We start from the raw sequence: 16514 nt of genomic DNA, 5'->3' as shown, positions 1-16514 counted from the left end.
AAGTCCATATAGATCACGTCTACCGCTCTGCCCTCATCAATCCTCTGTTACTTCCTCAAAAAACTCAATCATGTTTCTGAGACATGATTTCCCATGTACAAAACCATGTTGACTATCCCAAATCAGTCCTTGCCTTTCCAAATACATTAACATCCCTCCAACAACTTGCCCACCACCGACGTCAGGCTCACTGGTCTATACTTCCCTGGCTTGTCCTTACCACCCTTCTTAAACAGTGACACCACGTTAGCCAACCTCCAGTCTTCCGGCACCTCACCTGTGACTATCGATGATACAAATATCTCAGCAAGCGGCCCAGCAATCACTTCTCTCGTCTCCCACAGAGTTCTCGGGTACACCTGATCAGGTCCATTTTAGCTTCCTAAACCTTACTTATGCTTTGTGGAAGCCACTTTCTGGGCTATGGCTTCCCTCCTGGTTAAGGAACCATCTTGCTGGAGGGAATCTTACCCAGCAGAAGAATAGTACTTGGCATGTAGCTGTGGGAGGTTGTCACGTACATAGCTCAGATTCTCTCTCACTGTGATGTATTGCTGGTGTGTGTAGCTTAATTGCTCAAAGGTACCGCCTCTTGTCAATTATCTTCTTTCTCTCTTTGATATATTGCCAATGTGTGTTGTTCCTCTAATTAAGGGCATCCGTCCTGCATTTGTCACAGATCTCTGTAAACAGCATGTTAGGTGATAATTTTCAATCCTGTTTACTTGGAGAAAGTGTAGCATCTTTTAGGGCTGACCCTGAGAGCTGACCCCTGATTCGATGCCTCCTTGGACCATCCTGACACTTTGTAGCTAATGGTCAGCCTGTGTTGCATCCCTGTCTTGATTTCTACATGATCTTGTAACTTTTTGCTGTATCTCAGAATCCTACTGAGCCACTGTTAGGAAGTAGGATATTCCCATGATGCATTTTGTAATAAACTGGTTAATGCTCAAGACCTGCCTCTTGAGGTTTTCTACAACATGCTTTCTTTGCTTTTGGCTAAACTCCTAATCTCCCTCAGTATCCAAGGGTCCCTTAATTTGTCATTCTTGTACACTCCTTACTGGAACATGCCAGTCCTGAATTCTCATCAGCAGGTCTTTAAACAATTCCCACATAGCAAATGTGGATAACAGCTCCTCCCAATTAACACTCCTTAGCTCCTGCCTATTACTGGTGTAATTTGCCTTCTCCCAACTTAGTACCTTCCAGCAAGGTCCTGACTTATTCTTATTCATAGCTATCTTAAAACTGAAGCAGTTGTGATCACTGATTCCAAAACACCCTCCCACTGAAAGGTCAGTCATCTGGTCAGGCTCATTCACCAAAACAAGGTCCAGTATGGCTCCTCCACTCAATGGACTATCCACATACTGTTTCTAGAAACCCTCTTGGATTCACCTAACAAATTCTGCCCCGTCTATGCCTCTTAGTCTTAAAGGGGTTCCAATAAATATTGAGGAAGTTAAAGTCACCCATTTTGACAACTCTGTTTTATTGCATCTTTCCATAATCTGTCCAAATATTTGTTCCTCAATGTCTAGGTGACTGTTTGGGGGGATATAGTATAATCCAATCAGAGCGACTGCACTCATTTTATTTTTGAGCTCCATCCATGTTGCCTCAGTGAATGAGCCCTCCAGCATATCCTCTCTGAGTGCAGATGTGGCATTCTCCCTGATTAGTAATGGAACTCCACCACCTCTTTTATCTTCCTCTCCATCTCATCTAACACAACGAAACGCTGGAACATTGAGCAGCCAGTCCTGTTGCTCTCTCAACCAAGTCCCTGTAATGGCCACAACATCATAGTCCTATGTAATGATCGAGGCTCTAAGCTCATCTGCCTTACCTATAATACTCCTTCCATTGAAATAAACATACTTCAGCCCATTGGTGCCATCGTGTTCATTTACCTGTCTCTGTGAACTTACCGATCAACCGTTCTACATTCAAAACTAAATATCCACTTGGAATAAACACCTCTCAACCATCAACCTCTGCTTCCTGCACACAGCTAATTGTGGATCCAATTTACTACATTTCCTTGGATCTCATCGACTCTTCTCTTTGCTGTCGATCTCCCATGCTGGACCTTACCAAAGTGGTTGAGTTCAGGTTTAACCATCTCGATACAAAGAGTGTCACTCCCTCCATGCCTCTCTGTTTACTGGGGAATGTCACATTTGACCTTTGACTTGACTTGAACCTTTACTCGGTCCATTGCTTTTCAGAGGGCAAAAGTGAGGACAGCAGATGCTGGAAACCAGAGTTCAGATCAGAGTGGTGCTGGGAAAGCACAGCAGGTCAGGCAGCATCCGAGGAGCAGGATTAGATGATGATTAGATTCCCTACAGTGTGGAAACAGGCCCTTTGGCCCAACAAGTCCACACCAACCCTACGAGGAGTAACGCACCAAGGCCCACTTCCCTCTGACTAATGCGCCTAACACTATGGGCAATTTAGCGTGGCCAATTCACCTGACCTGCCCATCTTTGGACTGTGGGAGGAAACTGGAGCACCCAGAGGAAACCCACGCAGACACGGGGAGAATGTGCAAACTCCACACAGACAGTCGCCCGAGGCTGGAATTGAACCTGGGACCCTGGCGCTGTGAGGCAGTAGTGCTAACCACTGAGCCACCGTGCAGCCCCAAATAAAGCAGTTGGAATGAGAACAACAAGCAGGAGAATCGACGTTTCAGGCAAAAGCCCTTCATCAGAAATCATGCCATTCCTGATGCAGGGCTTTTGCCCGAAATGTCGATTTTCCTGCTTCTCGGATGCTGCCTGACCTGCTCTGCTTTTCCAGCACCACACTAATCTTGACTCTAATCTCCAGCATCTGCAGTCCTCACTTCCGCTTTGAGATTCTTGAAAGCGAGTGTGTGGAATAATACACTGCTTTAATCATTCGGTGGTTTAATCAGTTCAATCAGCAGGCTGTAAAGACCCCTATTTGCTAAAGAGATTAATATTACATTCTGAAGAAGGGTCTGTGAATCTGAAACTCTGCTTTCTCTCCACCTGTTGAGTTTTCCCAGCAATTTCCATTTTCCAGCATCTTTGTTTTCTTTTCAATACTGCTTGTCTGCTCTCTTATACCCGGTTGCACTTTCACCTCTGGTCCACATGATCAGACTTCAACACTCACAGCGTCCCCATGCAGCACCAAGGGCATCATGGTGGTGCAGGCCAATGGAGAGCTACACTGTCCAAGGCACTGGCAAGTGCCAAGTAGTCTGAGCTCAATGTTGATGGAATACTGCACTGCAGAAGGATACGTCAGGAGGATGGCTACTCCAGTCTGAGAGGGGAGCACTGAGGGATGGCCGAACTGGTAGAGGCAGTCGGAACAGAGGGAGTGCTGCAGGAGGCTTGATTACTCACACCTTTCCATCGCGAACCGTCTACAGGAGCAACCTTCCTAAAGCTTCAGACCACCAATGCTTGCAACCTAGTTACAAGATGAAGTAATCTTCGAGGAGAAAGTGAGGACTGCAGACTGCTTTTGCTGCTGTGACCAACACCAGGGAGAAAACAACTGATCTTCTTGTTCATCAATCTCTCACTGGGGAGGCCTCCTCTGGTCCATCCATCTCTGGTGAGGCCTCTTTCGGTCCCTCCCTTACTGGGGAAGCCTTCTCTGATTTGTCTCTCATTGCAAAGGCCTCCCCCGATCCATCTCTCAATGGAGAGGCCTCTTTCAGTCCCTCCCTCACTGGGGAGGTCTTTTCTGATCCTCCCTTACTGGGCATCCTGGCCATTCCTTACTGAGTAGGATGTTAAAACACTGAGCTTTTACAATGCTGCCATTTATAAACTTATGTCTGTAAATTCTGTTGAAGGGTTACCTCTCCACTAAATGTTGACAGTTGCTCTTGTACTGTTTAAACTTTCTGTCTCAGACTGATCTTGAGCTTCGACTGATCTCTAAGCTGCTAAGCAAGGCTAAAATGTGGCAGACTCACATAAGCACCATTGACTCATGCGCAATACTCACCCTCCCAGGCTGTGAGAGCTGGTGCACTCCTTTCACTTGGTGCTCAACTTCCAACAGCTTCTGTAGATTCTCCTAAGTACAAATTAAACATTACAGAGACATGGCAGGTTGCTCTGAGGGACAGCATAGTCAATTAATAACAAGAGCCTAGAGACTAACGAAGCGAAGAGTGCCTCATGGCCTCATTATCATTGGGATTGGTGGAAGTGATGAGCTGGACCTGACCCTTAACACAGAGCTCTCTTGGCAAGGGTTTGTGTCTCTGTATGTGCACCCGTCTGTCAGTGTGTCTGTCCGCGTGTCCATGTGTCTGTCCCCTTGTTTGCATGCAAATCCACATTTGAGAGACAGCACATTGTTTGGCCCTTTTACCATCACTGGTCAGTGGATTGAGTACAGAAGTTGAAATGTCATGTTGCAGTTGTATAAGACATTGGTGAGGCCAATTTTAGAATGCTGAGTTCAATTCTGTTCACCCTGCTATAGGAAGGATGTTATCAAATTTGAGAGTGTGCAGAGGGTTTGAGCAATAGGGAGAGGCTGGATCGGCTAGGGCCTTTTCCCTAGAGTGTCGGAGATTGAGGTGTGACCTTATAGAGGTTTATAAAATCAACAGGGGCACAGAGAAGTTGAATAGTCAGGATTCTTTTCCCCTGAGGGTTGGGAAGTCCAAACCTAGAGGGCATAGGTTTAAGGTGAGTGGGGAAATATTTGGAAGGGACCTGAGAGCCAACATTTTCACAAAGAGGGTGGAACAGGTATGGAAGTGGTAGGGGTGGGTGCAATTATGGGCGGCATGGTGGCTTAGTGGTTAGCACTGCTGCCTCACAGCAACCAGGGACCTGGGACTCGGGTTCAATTTCAGCCTCGGGCGACTGACTGTGGAGTTTGCACATTCTCTCTGTGTCTGTGTGGGTTTCCTCTGGGTGCTCCAGTTTCCTCCCACAGTCCAAAGATGTGCAGGTTAGGTGAATTGGCCATGCAAAACTGCCCATAGTGTTCAGGGATCTGTAGGTTAGGTGCATTAGTCAGGGGTAAATGTAGAGTCATAGGGAAATGTGTGGGGGTGGGTTACTCCTTGGAGGGTCAGTGTGGACTTGTTGGGCCGAAGGGCCTGTTTTACATTGTAGGGACTCAATGATTGATTCTATGGATTCTATAAAAGGTTGAAAGGGATATGGGCAAAACACAGGCAAATGGGACTAGTTTCGTTTGGGAGACTTGGTCAACATGGACAAGTTGGACCAAGCATTCTGTTTCCATGCTGCATAACTCTGGCTGCACACTCATGCAGTTACATAAGCACAGGTGCATGTCTATGTCTGTATATGTGCACGTCTGCAGGCTTTTGTAATGGAATATGTGTGGCCTCTGAAAACACCTGAGAAGCAGCTCTGGGAACTGTTAAACGAAAAAGGCTCAGAAAACAGTGTTCTGGGAAGTGGCTGTCGGATGAAGTACTTCAAGAATAGAGGCAACAGACTGAGGAGTATCAGAAACCAACTTTGCAGCTTTGGTTACCCAATTACCACTGGTTTGCCTCAGTTGGTTCCATGCTGACAGTAATAACAGGAACTAGTCCCCACTCTGCAGGTAGTCATCAACCTGAGCAACAGCAGCCATGCACAGGAAGAGCACAGCGTTCCCACCGACCCTGAAACTGAACAATGAGGACTCTGACATTGATCTGAGGAATCATGGCCCCAACACTGATACCAATTATCCCGTGGCATAAGCCAGCACTGACGACAACACCTTTCCCCAGTAACACTGACAATAACCCCTGGTGAATCCAACACAAACCCTCAGCTCAGATGTAGTTCGTAGGACTAAAGGTATCAAAGGTTATGGGGAGAAAGAGGAAAAAGGGGACTGAGGTGCAGGAACAATTGGCATCTATTAAAGGGTGGATGAGTCTTCAAGGGTTGAATAGCCTTGTCAGTCACCCTCCTGTTACTAACAATCTTATGTTCCCAAACAGCCTGACCCCTTTGACCCAATGAAAAATCCCAAAGAAGCAGTGATCCAAATCACAGCCTCAGTGATGGCAGCAACCCTGGTGGCATTGACTCAGAGGCAAGACCCAACATTTAGAAGTGCACTTTTCACATTCAAGCAAAGGCAGATGGAAGAAGGCCAGATTGACTTACCGCTTGGGCAACACATGTTCTCAGCTGCTCACACACTGTCCTCACGACACACACAGCAGCTGCAGAAGAAGAAAGCAGCTTTTAATAACGAATCACAGACAGGCTGCACACCATACCAAGACTTGCACCAAAGACAGACACCAGTCTCCATCCAACACTACACCAAAAGGCAAACACCACTCCTCATCCAACACGATACCAGAGACAAGCTCCACTCCCAAATCCAACACTACACCAGACGCAAGCTCCACTCCTCATCCAACACTACACCAGAGGCAAGCTCCACTTCCCATCCAACACTACACCAGAGGCAAGCTCCACTTCCCATCCAACACTATACCAGAGGCAAGCTCCACTCCCCATCCAACACTACACCAGAGGCAAGCTCCACTCCCCATCCAACACGATACCAGAGGCAAGCTCCACTCCCAAAACCAACACTACACCAGAGGCAAGCTCCATTCCCAAATCCAACACTATACCAGAGGCAAGCTCCACTTCCCATCCAACACTATACCAGAGGCAAGCTCCACTCCCCAACCAACACTATACCAGAGGTAAGCTCCACTCCCCATCCAACACTATACCACAGGCAAGCTCCACTCCCCATCCAACACTACACCAGAGGCAAGCTCCACTCCTCATCCAACACTACACCAGAGGCAAGCTCCACTCCCCATCCAACACGATACCAGAGGCAAGCTCCACTCCCAAAACCAACACTACACCAGAGGCAAGCTCCATTCCCAAATCCAACACTATACCAGAGGCAAGCTCCACTTCCCATCCAACACTATACCAGAGGCAAGATCCACTCCCCAACCAACACTATACCAGAGGTAAGCTCCACTCCCCATCCAACACTATACCACAGGCAAGCTCCACTCCCCATCCAACACTATACCAGAGGCACGCTCCACTCCCCATCCAACACGATACCAGAGGCAAGCTCCACTCCCTAATCCAACACTACACCAGAGGCAAGCTCCACTCACAAATGCAACACTACACCAGAGACAACTCCACTCCCAAATCCAACACTACACCAGAGGCAAGCTCCACTCCCAAATCCAACACTACACCAGAGGCAAGCTCCCCTCCCAAATCCAACACTACACCAGAGGCAAGCTCCCCTCCCAAATCCAACACTACACCAGAGGCAAGCTCCCCTCCCAAATCCAACACTACACCAGAGGCAAGCTCCCCTCCCAAATCCAACACTACACCAGAGGCAAGCTCCCCTCCCAAATCCAACACTACACCACAGGCAAGCTCCCCTCCCAAATCCAACACTACACCAAGAGACAAGCTCCACTCCCAAATCCAACACTACACCAGAGGCAAGCTCCACTCCCAAATCCAACACTACACCAGAGGCAAGCTCCACTCCCAAATACAACACTACACCAGAGGCAAGCTCCCCTCCCAAATCCAACACTACACCACAGGCAAGCTCCACTCCCTAATCCAACACTACACCAGAGACAAGCTCCACTCTCAAATCCAACACTACACCAGAGACAAGCTCCACTCCCAAATCCAACACTACACCACAGGCAAGCTCCACTCACAAATCCAACACTACACCAGAGACAACTCCACTCTCAAATCCAACACTACACCAGAGACAACTCCACTCCCACATCCAACACTACACCAAAGGCAAGCTCCCCTCCCAAATTCAACACTATCCCAGAGGCAAGCTCCCCTCACAAATCGGATAGGAGAAAGTGAGGACTGCAGATGCTGGAGATCAGAGCTTAAAAATGTGTTGCTGGAAAAGCGCAGCAGGTCAGGCAGCATCAAAGGAGCAGGAGAATCGACGTTTTGGGCATAAGCTGAAGAAGGGCTTATGCCCGAAACGTCAATTCTCCTGCTCCTTTGATGCTTTCTGTCCTGCTGCGCGTTTCCAGAAACACATTTTTAAGCTCCATTCCCAAATCCAACACTACACCAAGAGACAAGCTCCACTCCCAAATCCAACACTACACCAGCGGCAACTCCACTCCCAAATCCAACACTACCCCAGAGACAAGCTCCAATCCCATCGTCACTGCTCTAATCCAAGGCAGGTATGAATACAAAGCTATATCTGCAGAGTCCAAATGAAAGCAGAATGTCAGAAATTGATGCCCTGCTTCTCTCGTAGATCCCCTTGATGACTGCAAGTTATTATTGAAATCTACGGCCATTGAGCTTTCAGGAACAATCAGAATCCACACCTCTCAAGTAAACCATTCCTCTCAGCACCAGCATCACTTTAACCAATCACCTTGGGGTTTGCACAATATAAACTTCAAACAATGCAGCGCAGGCCCTTTGGCCTCCCATGTCAGTGTCATCTAAACTAATCCCTTTTTGCCTGCATATGATCTCTATTCCCTTCTTGTTCATGTGTCTATAGATTGTATTTTGTCGTTCTGTAGTTACCTTGAGTATCTTCATATTCAGAATTGTCGGGATGTAAATTATTCAAGTAATCTGAAAAGAGAAACAACTGATTGCTGATACATTCAAAGATCATTGTGTTCCACCATGAAGCAGTGCAGAAAGAGATCATTCTGTACTTCTCCAACTGAAAACTGAGACACTCTCTGAGGAACATCAGCGCAATGACAAACCTTAAACTACAATCAGCAAGTCAGTCAATCTCCCTCTGAAACACCAAATCAAACTGCTAGCACATCTAGAAGATGGAGATAATTACAGAATAAAGTTCCTTCACACTGTCCTCATCAAACAATACCAGAACAGGGTACAGCACCAGTTCAGTTACGTAGTAAAACTTCTGCTTTCCCACAAAATCCTACTGTGCAGTAAGATGCCCTTCAGTGTATCATGCTTGCATCATCTCTTAACAAAATGACCATTTTACTCACCTGTTTTTTTTCCCTGATACCTGTGCTTATTCTGTTGATGCAAATATTCATTCAATGCCTCAACTAAACCTGCGTCCACATTTGCAGGCAGTGCATTCCATACTCTATTTACTTTGTGATAAAGTTCCACCTGACTTCATTTGTAAATCATTTTAAGTCTATGCTCTCTCATTCTTGTTCCTTTTACAATCGGCAATGGTTACTCCACATGCCTGCTCATAAATTTGAAAACCTCTATCAGATCTCGTACCCTCCTCCCCAAGGGGATTACTCCCGACTTTCATCCTTACTCACTCATGGTCACTGGCTGGGTCAGTATTGATTGCCGATCCCCAGTTTCCTTTGAGAAGATAGTGGTGAGCTGCCCTCTTGAATCATTGCAGTCCACATGCTGCACGTAGACCCACAATGCCCTGAGGGAGGGAATTTCAAGATTTTGACTGTGACAGGATGGTGAGTGGCTTGGAGGGGAACTTGCAGATGGTGGGATTCCCTTGCCCTTGTCCTGGATGGAAGTGATCACAGTTTGGAAAGTGCGGTCTAAGGACCTTTGGTGAATTTCTGCAGTCCATCTTACAAATGGTACACACTGCTGCTCCTGAATGTTGGTGGTGAACGGTGTGTTTACTTGTGGATGTGATGCCAGTGAAATGGGGTGCTTTGTCCTGGATGATGTTAAGCTTCTAGAGTGTTGTTGGAGCTGCACTCATCCAGGCAACTAGGGAGTATTCCATCATACTGCTGACTTCTGCTTTACAGATGGTGGATAGACTTTGGGGAATCGGGATGAGTTACCCGCCGCAGGCCTCCTAGCCTCATCTTGACTGATCCTCATAACTGAAGTCTCTCATCTCTGGAACCATTTTTATACATCACTCCTGCACTCAGGAATCTGGAACCCATTGCCTGGGAGGGTGATACAGGCAGAAACCATCATGAAACCTTCATTTAAGAAGTATTTAGATGCACACTCACAATGTCAAGGCACACAAGGTGATGGGCGACAGAAGGTGGATTCTGGGAGAGTTTTACATTCCTACCAGCTTATAAAAACCTGTAAAAGGGAGGCAAGCTTGAGTGGGAGCAGCCATTTTATAGAGGGGTTGTGAGGTCCAAGAGCAGGCTTTAGTGAGTCTCTGGCTTTGCTGAGGAGGGCAAGCTGCATTAAGATAAGGTCTTCCTGTTTCTTTTGATCTCATACATATTCAAGAGTTTGTAATGGCAGTTAGTTGAGTAGCATGCTCCCCCTATGTGATGTGGGAGATCAAAAAGACAACAAATGACTCTAACAACTACGTGTATCCACTTGCAGCTCTTCTGGAGCAGCAGTCTGGTGAGCATAGTGGAGGCAGAACATTTTATCAGGGACGTGGAAATACCAATGGTTCAGCCAGATAGACAGGTGACTGCCAGGAGGGGCAGGCAGGAATTCCCTGTAGTCATTCTCCTCTCAAATAAGTATAACACTTTGGAAGTTGCTGGGGCAAGGGTTGAAGGAATGGCCCCTCAGGGGATACCAACAGCAGCAACAACATCACTGGCACCATGACTGGCTCAGGAAGGGTCAAAGTGTAGGTAAGCAACAGTGATAGGGGTTATATAATCAGGGGTACAGACAGACATTTCTATGGCTGCGAGCGAGAATCCAGGGTGGTGAGTTGCCTCCCTGGTGCCAGGGTCCATAAGACCCTAAGACATAGGAGCAGAAATTAGGCAAATCAGTCTAATTCAAACTTATGAATGCTCCACTACTCAGTCATGGCTGATAAGTTTTTCAACCCCATTTTCCCGCTTTCTCCTTGTAACCTTTGATCCCCTTGGCAATCAAGAACTTATCTATCTCTGTTTTAAATATACTCAATGACAGATGTCAAAGATGCCTCTGAGAGGGCACAGGACACTCTGAAATGAGAGGGTTAGCAGCCATATAGCTATATCTGCCCATATAGCTTCACTTGAGGTGCCTTCTAAGCTGTCATCCTTTCTTACTGCTGTTACAGATTCCCTGATCAAAATTGCAACACGCTTCCTTTTTTTATATCCTTCCCTGAAGACCCTGTATCCTGGAATATTGAGCTGCCAATCCTGCCCCTCCCTGAACTTACCAGAGGAAAGCCATAGCAGTCAGTTCTCTGGCACTGAGCCTGACACTGTGGCAAAGAAGGGAAGGGGGCAGAATAGAAAAGTACTCGTGGTAGGGGACTCGACAGTTAGGGGAATCGACAGGAGATTTTGTGGTCAGGATCGGGATTCCCGGAAGGTATGTTGCCTCCCTGGTGCCAGGGTCCAGGACGTCTCCGATCGGGTGCATAAGGTACTAAAAGGGGAGGGCGAACAGCCAGAAATCTTGTTACATATTGGCATTAATGATATAGCCAGGAAAAGGATCGAAGATATAAAAAGTGATTTCAGGGAGTTAGGATGGAAGCTGCAAAGCAGGACGAACAAAGTAGTGTTCTCTAGTTTACTACCGGTGCCACGAGATAGCGAGGCGAGGAACAGGGAGCGGGCGCAGCTTAATACATGGCTGCATAGCTGGTGGAGGAGGGAGGGCTTCAGATATGTAGATAATTGGGATGCCTTCTGGGGAAGGTTGGACCTGTACAAGAAGGACGGGTTGCATCTGAACTGGAAGGGGATCAATGTCCTGGGTGGAAGGTTTGCTCGAGTAGTTCGAGAGGGTTTAAACTAGTATGGCAGTGGGGTGGGAACCTGAGCTGTATACCGGAGGTGAGAGTTGATGCAGATGAGGCAATAGCAAGAGGTAGACCAGCTAGTGGGAAGAATTTTCCTGGCAAGGAACCAAGGTATCAGTTAAAGTGTGTTTGCTTTAACGCAAGGAGTATCAGGAATAAAAGTGACAAACTTAGAGCATGGATCAGTACCTGGTGCTATGATGTTGTGGCCATTACAGAGACATGGGTTTCTCAGGGGCAGGAATGGTTGCTGGATGTTCCAGGGTTCAGAGCATTTAAAAAGAATAGGGAGGGGGGAAAAAGAGGAGGGGGTGTAGCACTACTAATCAGAGAGGGTATCACAACTACAGAAGCTTCCATTGTCGAGGAAGATCTGCCTACCGAGTCAGTATGGGTGGAAATTAGGATCAGCAAGGGAGCAGTCACCTCTTTAGGGGTTTACTACAGGCCCCCCAATAGCAGCAGGGAGATGGAAGAAAGCATAGGTCGGCAGATTTTGGAAAAGTGTGGACGGAGTAGGGTTGTTGTAATGGGTGACTTTAACTTTTCCAATATTGATTGGAACCTCCTTCGAGCAGAAGATTTGAATGGAGCTGTTTTTGTAAGGTGTGTTCAGGAGGGTTTCCTAACTCAGTACGTTGACAGGCCGACGAGGGGAGAGGCCATTCTAGACTTGGTGCTCGGAAATGAGCCAGGGCAGGTATCAGATCTTGTGGTGGGAGAGCATTTTTGTGATAGTGATCACAACTGCCTCACATTCTACAAAGCTATGGAGAAGGAGAGGATTAGGCAAAATGGGAGGATATTTAATTGGGGAAGAGGAAACTATGATGCAATTAGACATGAGTTAGGAAGCATGGATTGGGAGCAATTGTTCCATGGTAAAGGCACTATAGACATGTGGAGACTGTTTAAGGAACAGTTGTTGCGAGTCATGAATAAATATGTCCCTCTGAGACAGGCAAGAAGGGGTAAGATAAAGGAACCTTGGATGACGAGAGCAGTGGAGCTTCTCGTCAAAAGGAAAAAGGTAGCTTACATAAGGTGGAGGAAGCTAGGGTCAAGCTCAGCTCTACAGGATTACAGGTAGGCAAGGAAGGGGCTTAAAAATGGTCTGATGAGAGCCAGGAGGGGGCACGAGAAAGGCTTGGCAGAACGGATTAGGGAGAACACAAAGGCATTTTACACTTATGTGAGGAATAAGAGAATGGTCAAAGAAAGAGTAGGGCCGATCAGGGATAGCATAGGGAATTTGTGTGGAGTCTGAGGAGGTAGGGGAAGCCCTAAATGAGTTTTTTGCTTCTGTCTTTAGGAAAGAAACGAACTTTGTAGTGAATGAAACTTTGAAGAGCAGGTGTGCATGCTGAAATAGATAGAGATAGAGGAAGCTGATGTGCTGAAAATTTTGTCAAACATTAAGATTGACAAGTCGCCAGGCCCGGACCAGATTTGTCCTCGGCTGCTTTGGGAAATGAGAAATGCAATTGCTTCGCCACTTGCGAAGATCTTTTCATCCTTGTTCTCCACTGGAGTTGTACCTGAGGACAGGAGAGAGGCAAATGTAATTCCTCTCTTCAAGAAAGGAAATAGGGAAATCCTCGGCAATTACAGACCAGTAAGTCTCACGTCTGTTGTCTGCAAGGTGTTAGAAAGGATTCTGAGGGATAGGATTTATGACCATCTGGAAGAGCATGGCTTGATTAAATGCAGTCAACACGGCTTTGTGAGGGGCAGGTTATGCCTCACAAACCTTATCGAGTTCTTTGAGGATGTGACTAGAAAAGTTGATGAGGGTCGAGCTGTGGATGTGGTGGATATGGACTTCAGCAAGGCATTTGATAAGGTTCCCCATGGAAGGCTCATTCAGAAGGTCAGGAGGAATGGGATTCAGGGGAACATAGCTGTCTGGATACAGAATTGGCTGGCCAACAGAAGACAGCGAGTGGTAGTAGAAGGAAAATATTCTGCCTGGAAGTCTGTGGTGAGTGGTGTTCCACAGGGCTCTGTCCTTGGGCCGCTATTGTTTGTAATTTTTATTAATGACTTGGATGAGGGGATTGAAGGATGGGTCAGCAAGTTTGCAGATGACACAAAGGTTGGAGGTGTCGTTGACAGTATAGAGGGCTGTTGGAGGCTGCAGCGGGACATTTACAGGATGCAGAGATGGGCTGAGAGGTGGCAGATGGAGTTCAACCTGGATAAATGCGAGGTGATGCATTTTGGAAGGTACAGGATTAAGGATAGGATTCTTGGCAGTGTGGAGGAACAGAGGGATCTTGGGGTGCAGGTACATAGATCCCTTAAAATGGCCACTGAAGTGGACAGGGTTGTTAAGAAAGCAGATGGTGTTTTGGCTTTCATTAACAAGAGTATTGAGTTTAAGAGTCGTGAGATCTTGTTGCAGCTCTATAAAACTTTGATTAGACCGCACTTGGAATATTGCGTCCAGTTCTGGTTGCCCTATTATAAGAAAGATGTGGATGCTTTGGAGAGGGTTCAGAGGAGGTTTACCAAGATGCTGCCTGGACTGGAGGGCTTATCTTATGAGGAGAGGTTGACTGAGCTCGGACTTTTTTCATTGGAGAAAAGGAGGAGGAGAGGGGACCTAATTGAGGTGTACAAGATAATGGGAGGCATAGATAGAGTCGATAGCCAGAGACTATTTCCCAGGACAGAAATGACTAACACGAGGGGTCATAGTTTTAAGCTGGTTGCAGGAAAGTATAGAGGGGATGTCAGAGGCGGGTCCTTTACACAGAGAGTTGTGAGAGCATGGTATGCGTTGCCAGCAGCAGATGTGGAAGCAAGGTCATTGGGGACATTTAAGAGACTGCTGGACATGCATACGGTCACCGAAATGTGAGGGTGCATACATGAGGATCAGTGGTCAGCACAACATCGTGGGCTGAAGGGCCTGTTCTGTGCTGTACTGTTCTATGTTCAATGTCTCAATAACATCATTCCTCCATGCTTTTATTTGTGCCCTCAACCCACCTGTCCCTCACTTGTCCGAATCCTAGCATTAAAATTGCTAAACTCCCTTGTGCCATTTTGACTTACTTGCTGTGTCTCCTAATGTTGACCATTCATCTTTTCCTGTTGAACACTCTTTCTAGCCCTCTGCCAAGTTAGTGTAAATCCTCCCCAACAGCTCGAGTAAACCTGCCCACAAGGATGCTGGTCCCTCCTAATTCTGGTAGGACCTTTTCACTTTGTACAGCCTTCAAATAAGGTCCCAATGTTCCAGAAATCTAAAGCTCTCCCTCCTGTACCATTTCTTGGGCCATACATTCATCCCAAGTAACTTCCTTTACCAATACGCACTCGCATCTGATCGCGGGCATAATCCAAAGATTACTACTTTTTGGATCCTCTTCTTTAATCTACTTCTGAGCTCCCTAAATTCTGCTTTCAGAACCTCATTCCTTTAGTCTATATGACATAAATATGATCATGGCTGATTGAGCGCTATTACCTAAACTAACTCTTTTAACGTCACTGGCACTTAGCAATGTATCAATCTCTTCTTTAAATAAACTCAAACACTGACCTTCCTCAGCCGTCTTAGGGAGAGAATTCCATGGATTCGCCAACCTTAGAGTCTTAGGAATGCTTCTCATTTCAATGCTAAATGACAATGCTATTGTCAAATTGTGTCTCCTCAAACAAATCTGACCTGCATCTACCCTGCCCAAGTAATTGCTACCACTTCAGTGAGATCATCTCTCATTCTTCAAAACTGTATCAATTCTAGGCCCTGTTTGACCAATATCCCTTCATCAAGACTTCACTACTCTTGTACTCAAATCTTCTTCTGATAAAAACCAACATTCTATAAGCTTCCTAATAGCTTGCTGAAAGTGCACGTTAACCTTCATTGACTTATCTATAGGGACACCTTGCATATTACTTACCTCACTTTTGCACACTTATATTTCCCAACGTCTCACGATTTAAGAAATATTCCACGCATCTGTTTCTCCTCCCAAAGTGGAAAACCAGATTATATTCCATCTGCCACATCCTTGTCCATTCATAAAGCTTGTCCAAACACTCTCAAAGCTGCTAAACAATTTCCTCACAACACACATTCTTGCTTAGCTTTATCACCTGCAAGTTTGTAAATATTACGTTTGGTCCCCACATTTAAATCAATGATATATATTGTGTACAGAGTGAGTCATAGAGCCTCAGAGGTCTACAGCAAACAAAATGGACATTCAGCCCATCACGTCCACGTTGGTCAAAAATAACCACCTATTCTGAACATTCTAACCCCATTTTCCAGCACTGAACTTGGTATGCCTTGGCATCATAAGTGAACATCTAAATATCTCTTCAATCTTACGAGGACTTCTATCTCTAACACCCTTACAGCCTGTGAGTTCACACCACAGTCTGGGCGAAAAACTTTTTTCTCACATCCCCTCCAAATTTCCTGAATCTTTCATTCAATATGTGCCACTGATTCCACCTTCAAAGGGAAAAGTTTCTTTTTATCTACCCTGTCTGTGCCCCTTATAATTTTATACTTCTCAATCATGTCCCTCTCAATCTCCTTTGCTCTAAGGAAAACAACCTCAGACTGTCCAAACTCTCTTCATAATTGAAACTCTCCAGCCCAGGCAACATCCTGGTAAATCTCTCTGCATCCGCCAGGGCTATCACATGCCACCTGTAATGTAGATTCCAGAACTGCACACAATACTCTAGCCTGACTACCATTTTATACAGTTCCAGCATAACCTCCCTGTTCTTGAAGTCTATGCTTCGACTAGTAAAGT

The 16514-nt window shown here is 46.3% G+C and overlaps 1 protein-coding gene across 1 annotated transcript in view; it reads right to left on the bottom strand.

The window, feature by feature from the left end:
* The window catches only part of fgd5a (FYVE, RhoGEF and PH domain containing 5a), a 143754-nt gene that overhangs the window by 57524 nt on the left and 69716 nt on the right, over window positions 1–16514 (bottom strand). The window contains exons 8-10 of the mRNA XM_043708646.2: window positions 8586–8636; window positions 6156–6214; window positions 4006–4077 (exon numbers count right to left, since the gene is read on the bottom strand). Of these exons, the coding sequence (XP_043564581.2) occupies window positions 4006–4077; window positions 6156–6214; window positions 8586–8636 (182 nt within the window). The remainder of the gene's footprint in view (window positions 1–4005; window positions 4078–6155; window positions 6215–8585; window positions 8637–16514) is intronic.

This window comes from Chiloscyllium plagiosum, unplaced genomic scaffold, assembly GCF_037043375.1.
Source record: "Chiloscyllium plagiosum isolate Xiang-an unplaced genomic scaffold, Cpla_swu_hap1 HiC_scaffold_14, whole genome shotgun sequence".
NCBI classification, from domain to species: Eukaryota; Metazoa; Chordata; class Chondrichthyes; order Orectolobiformes; family Hemiscylliidae; genus Chiloscyllium; species Chiloscyllium plagiosum.
This window is presented reverse-complemented; position numbering and strand designations above follow the sequence as displayed.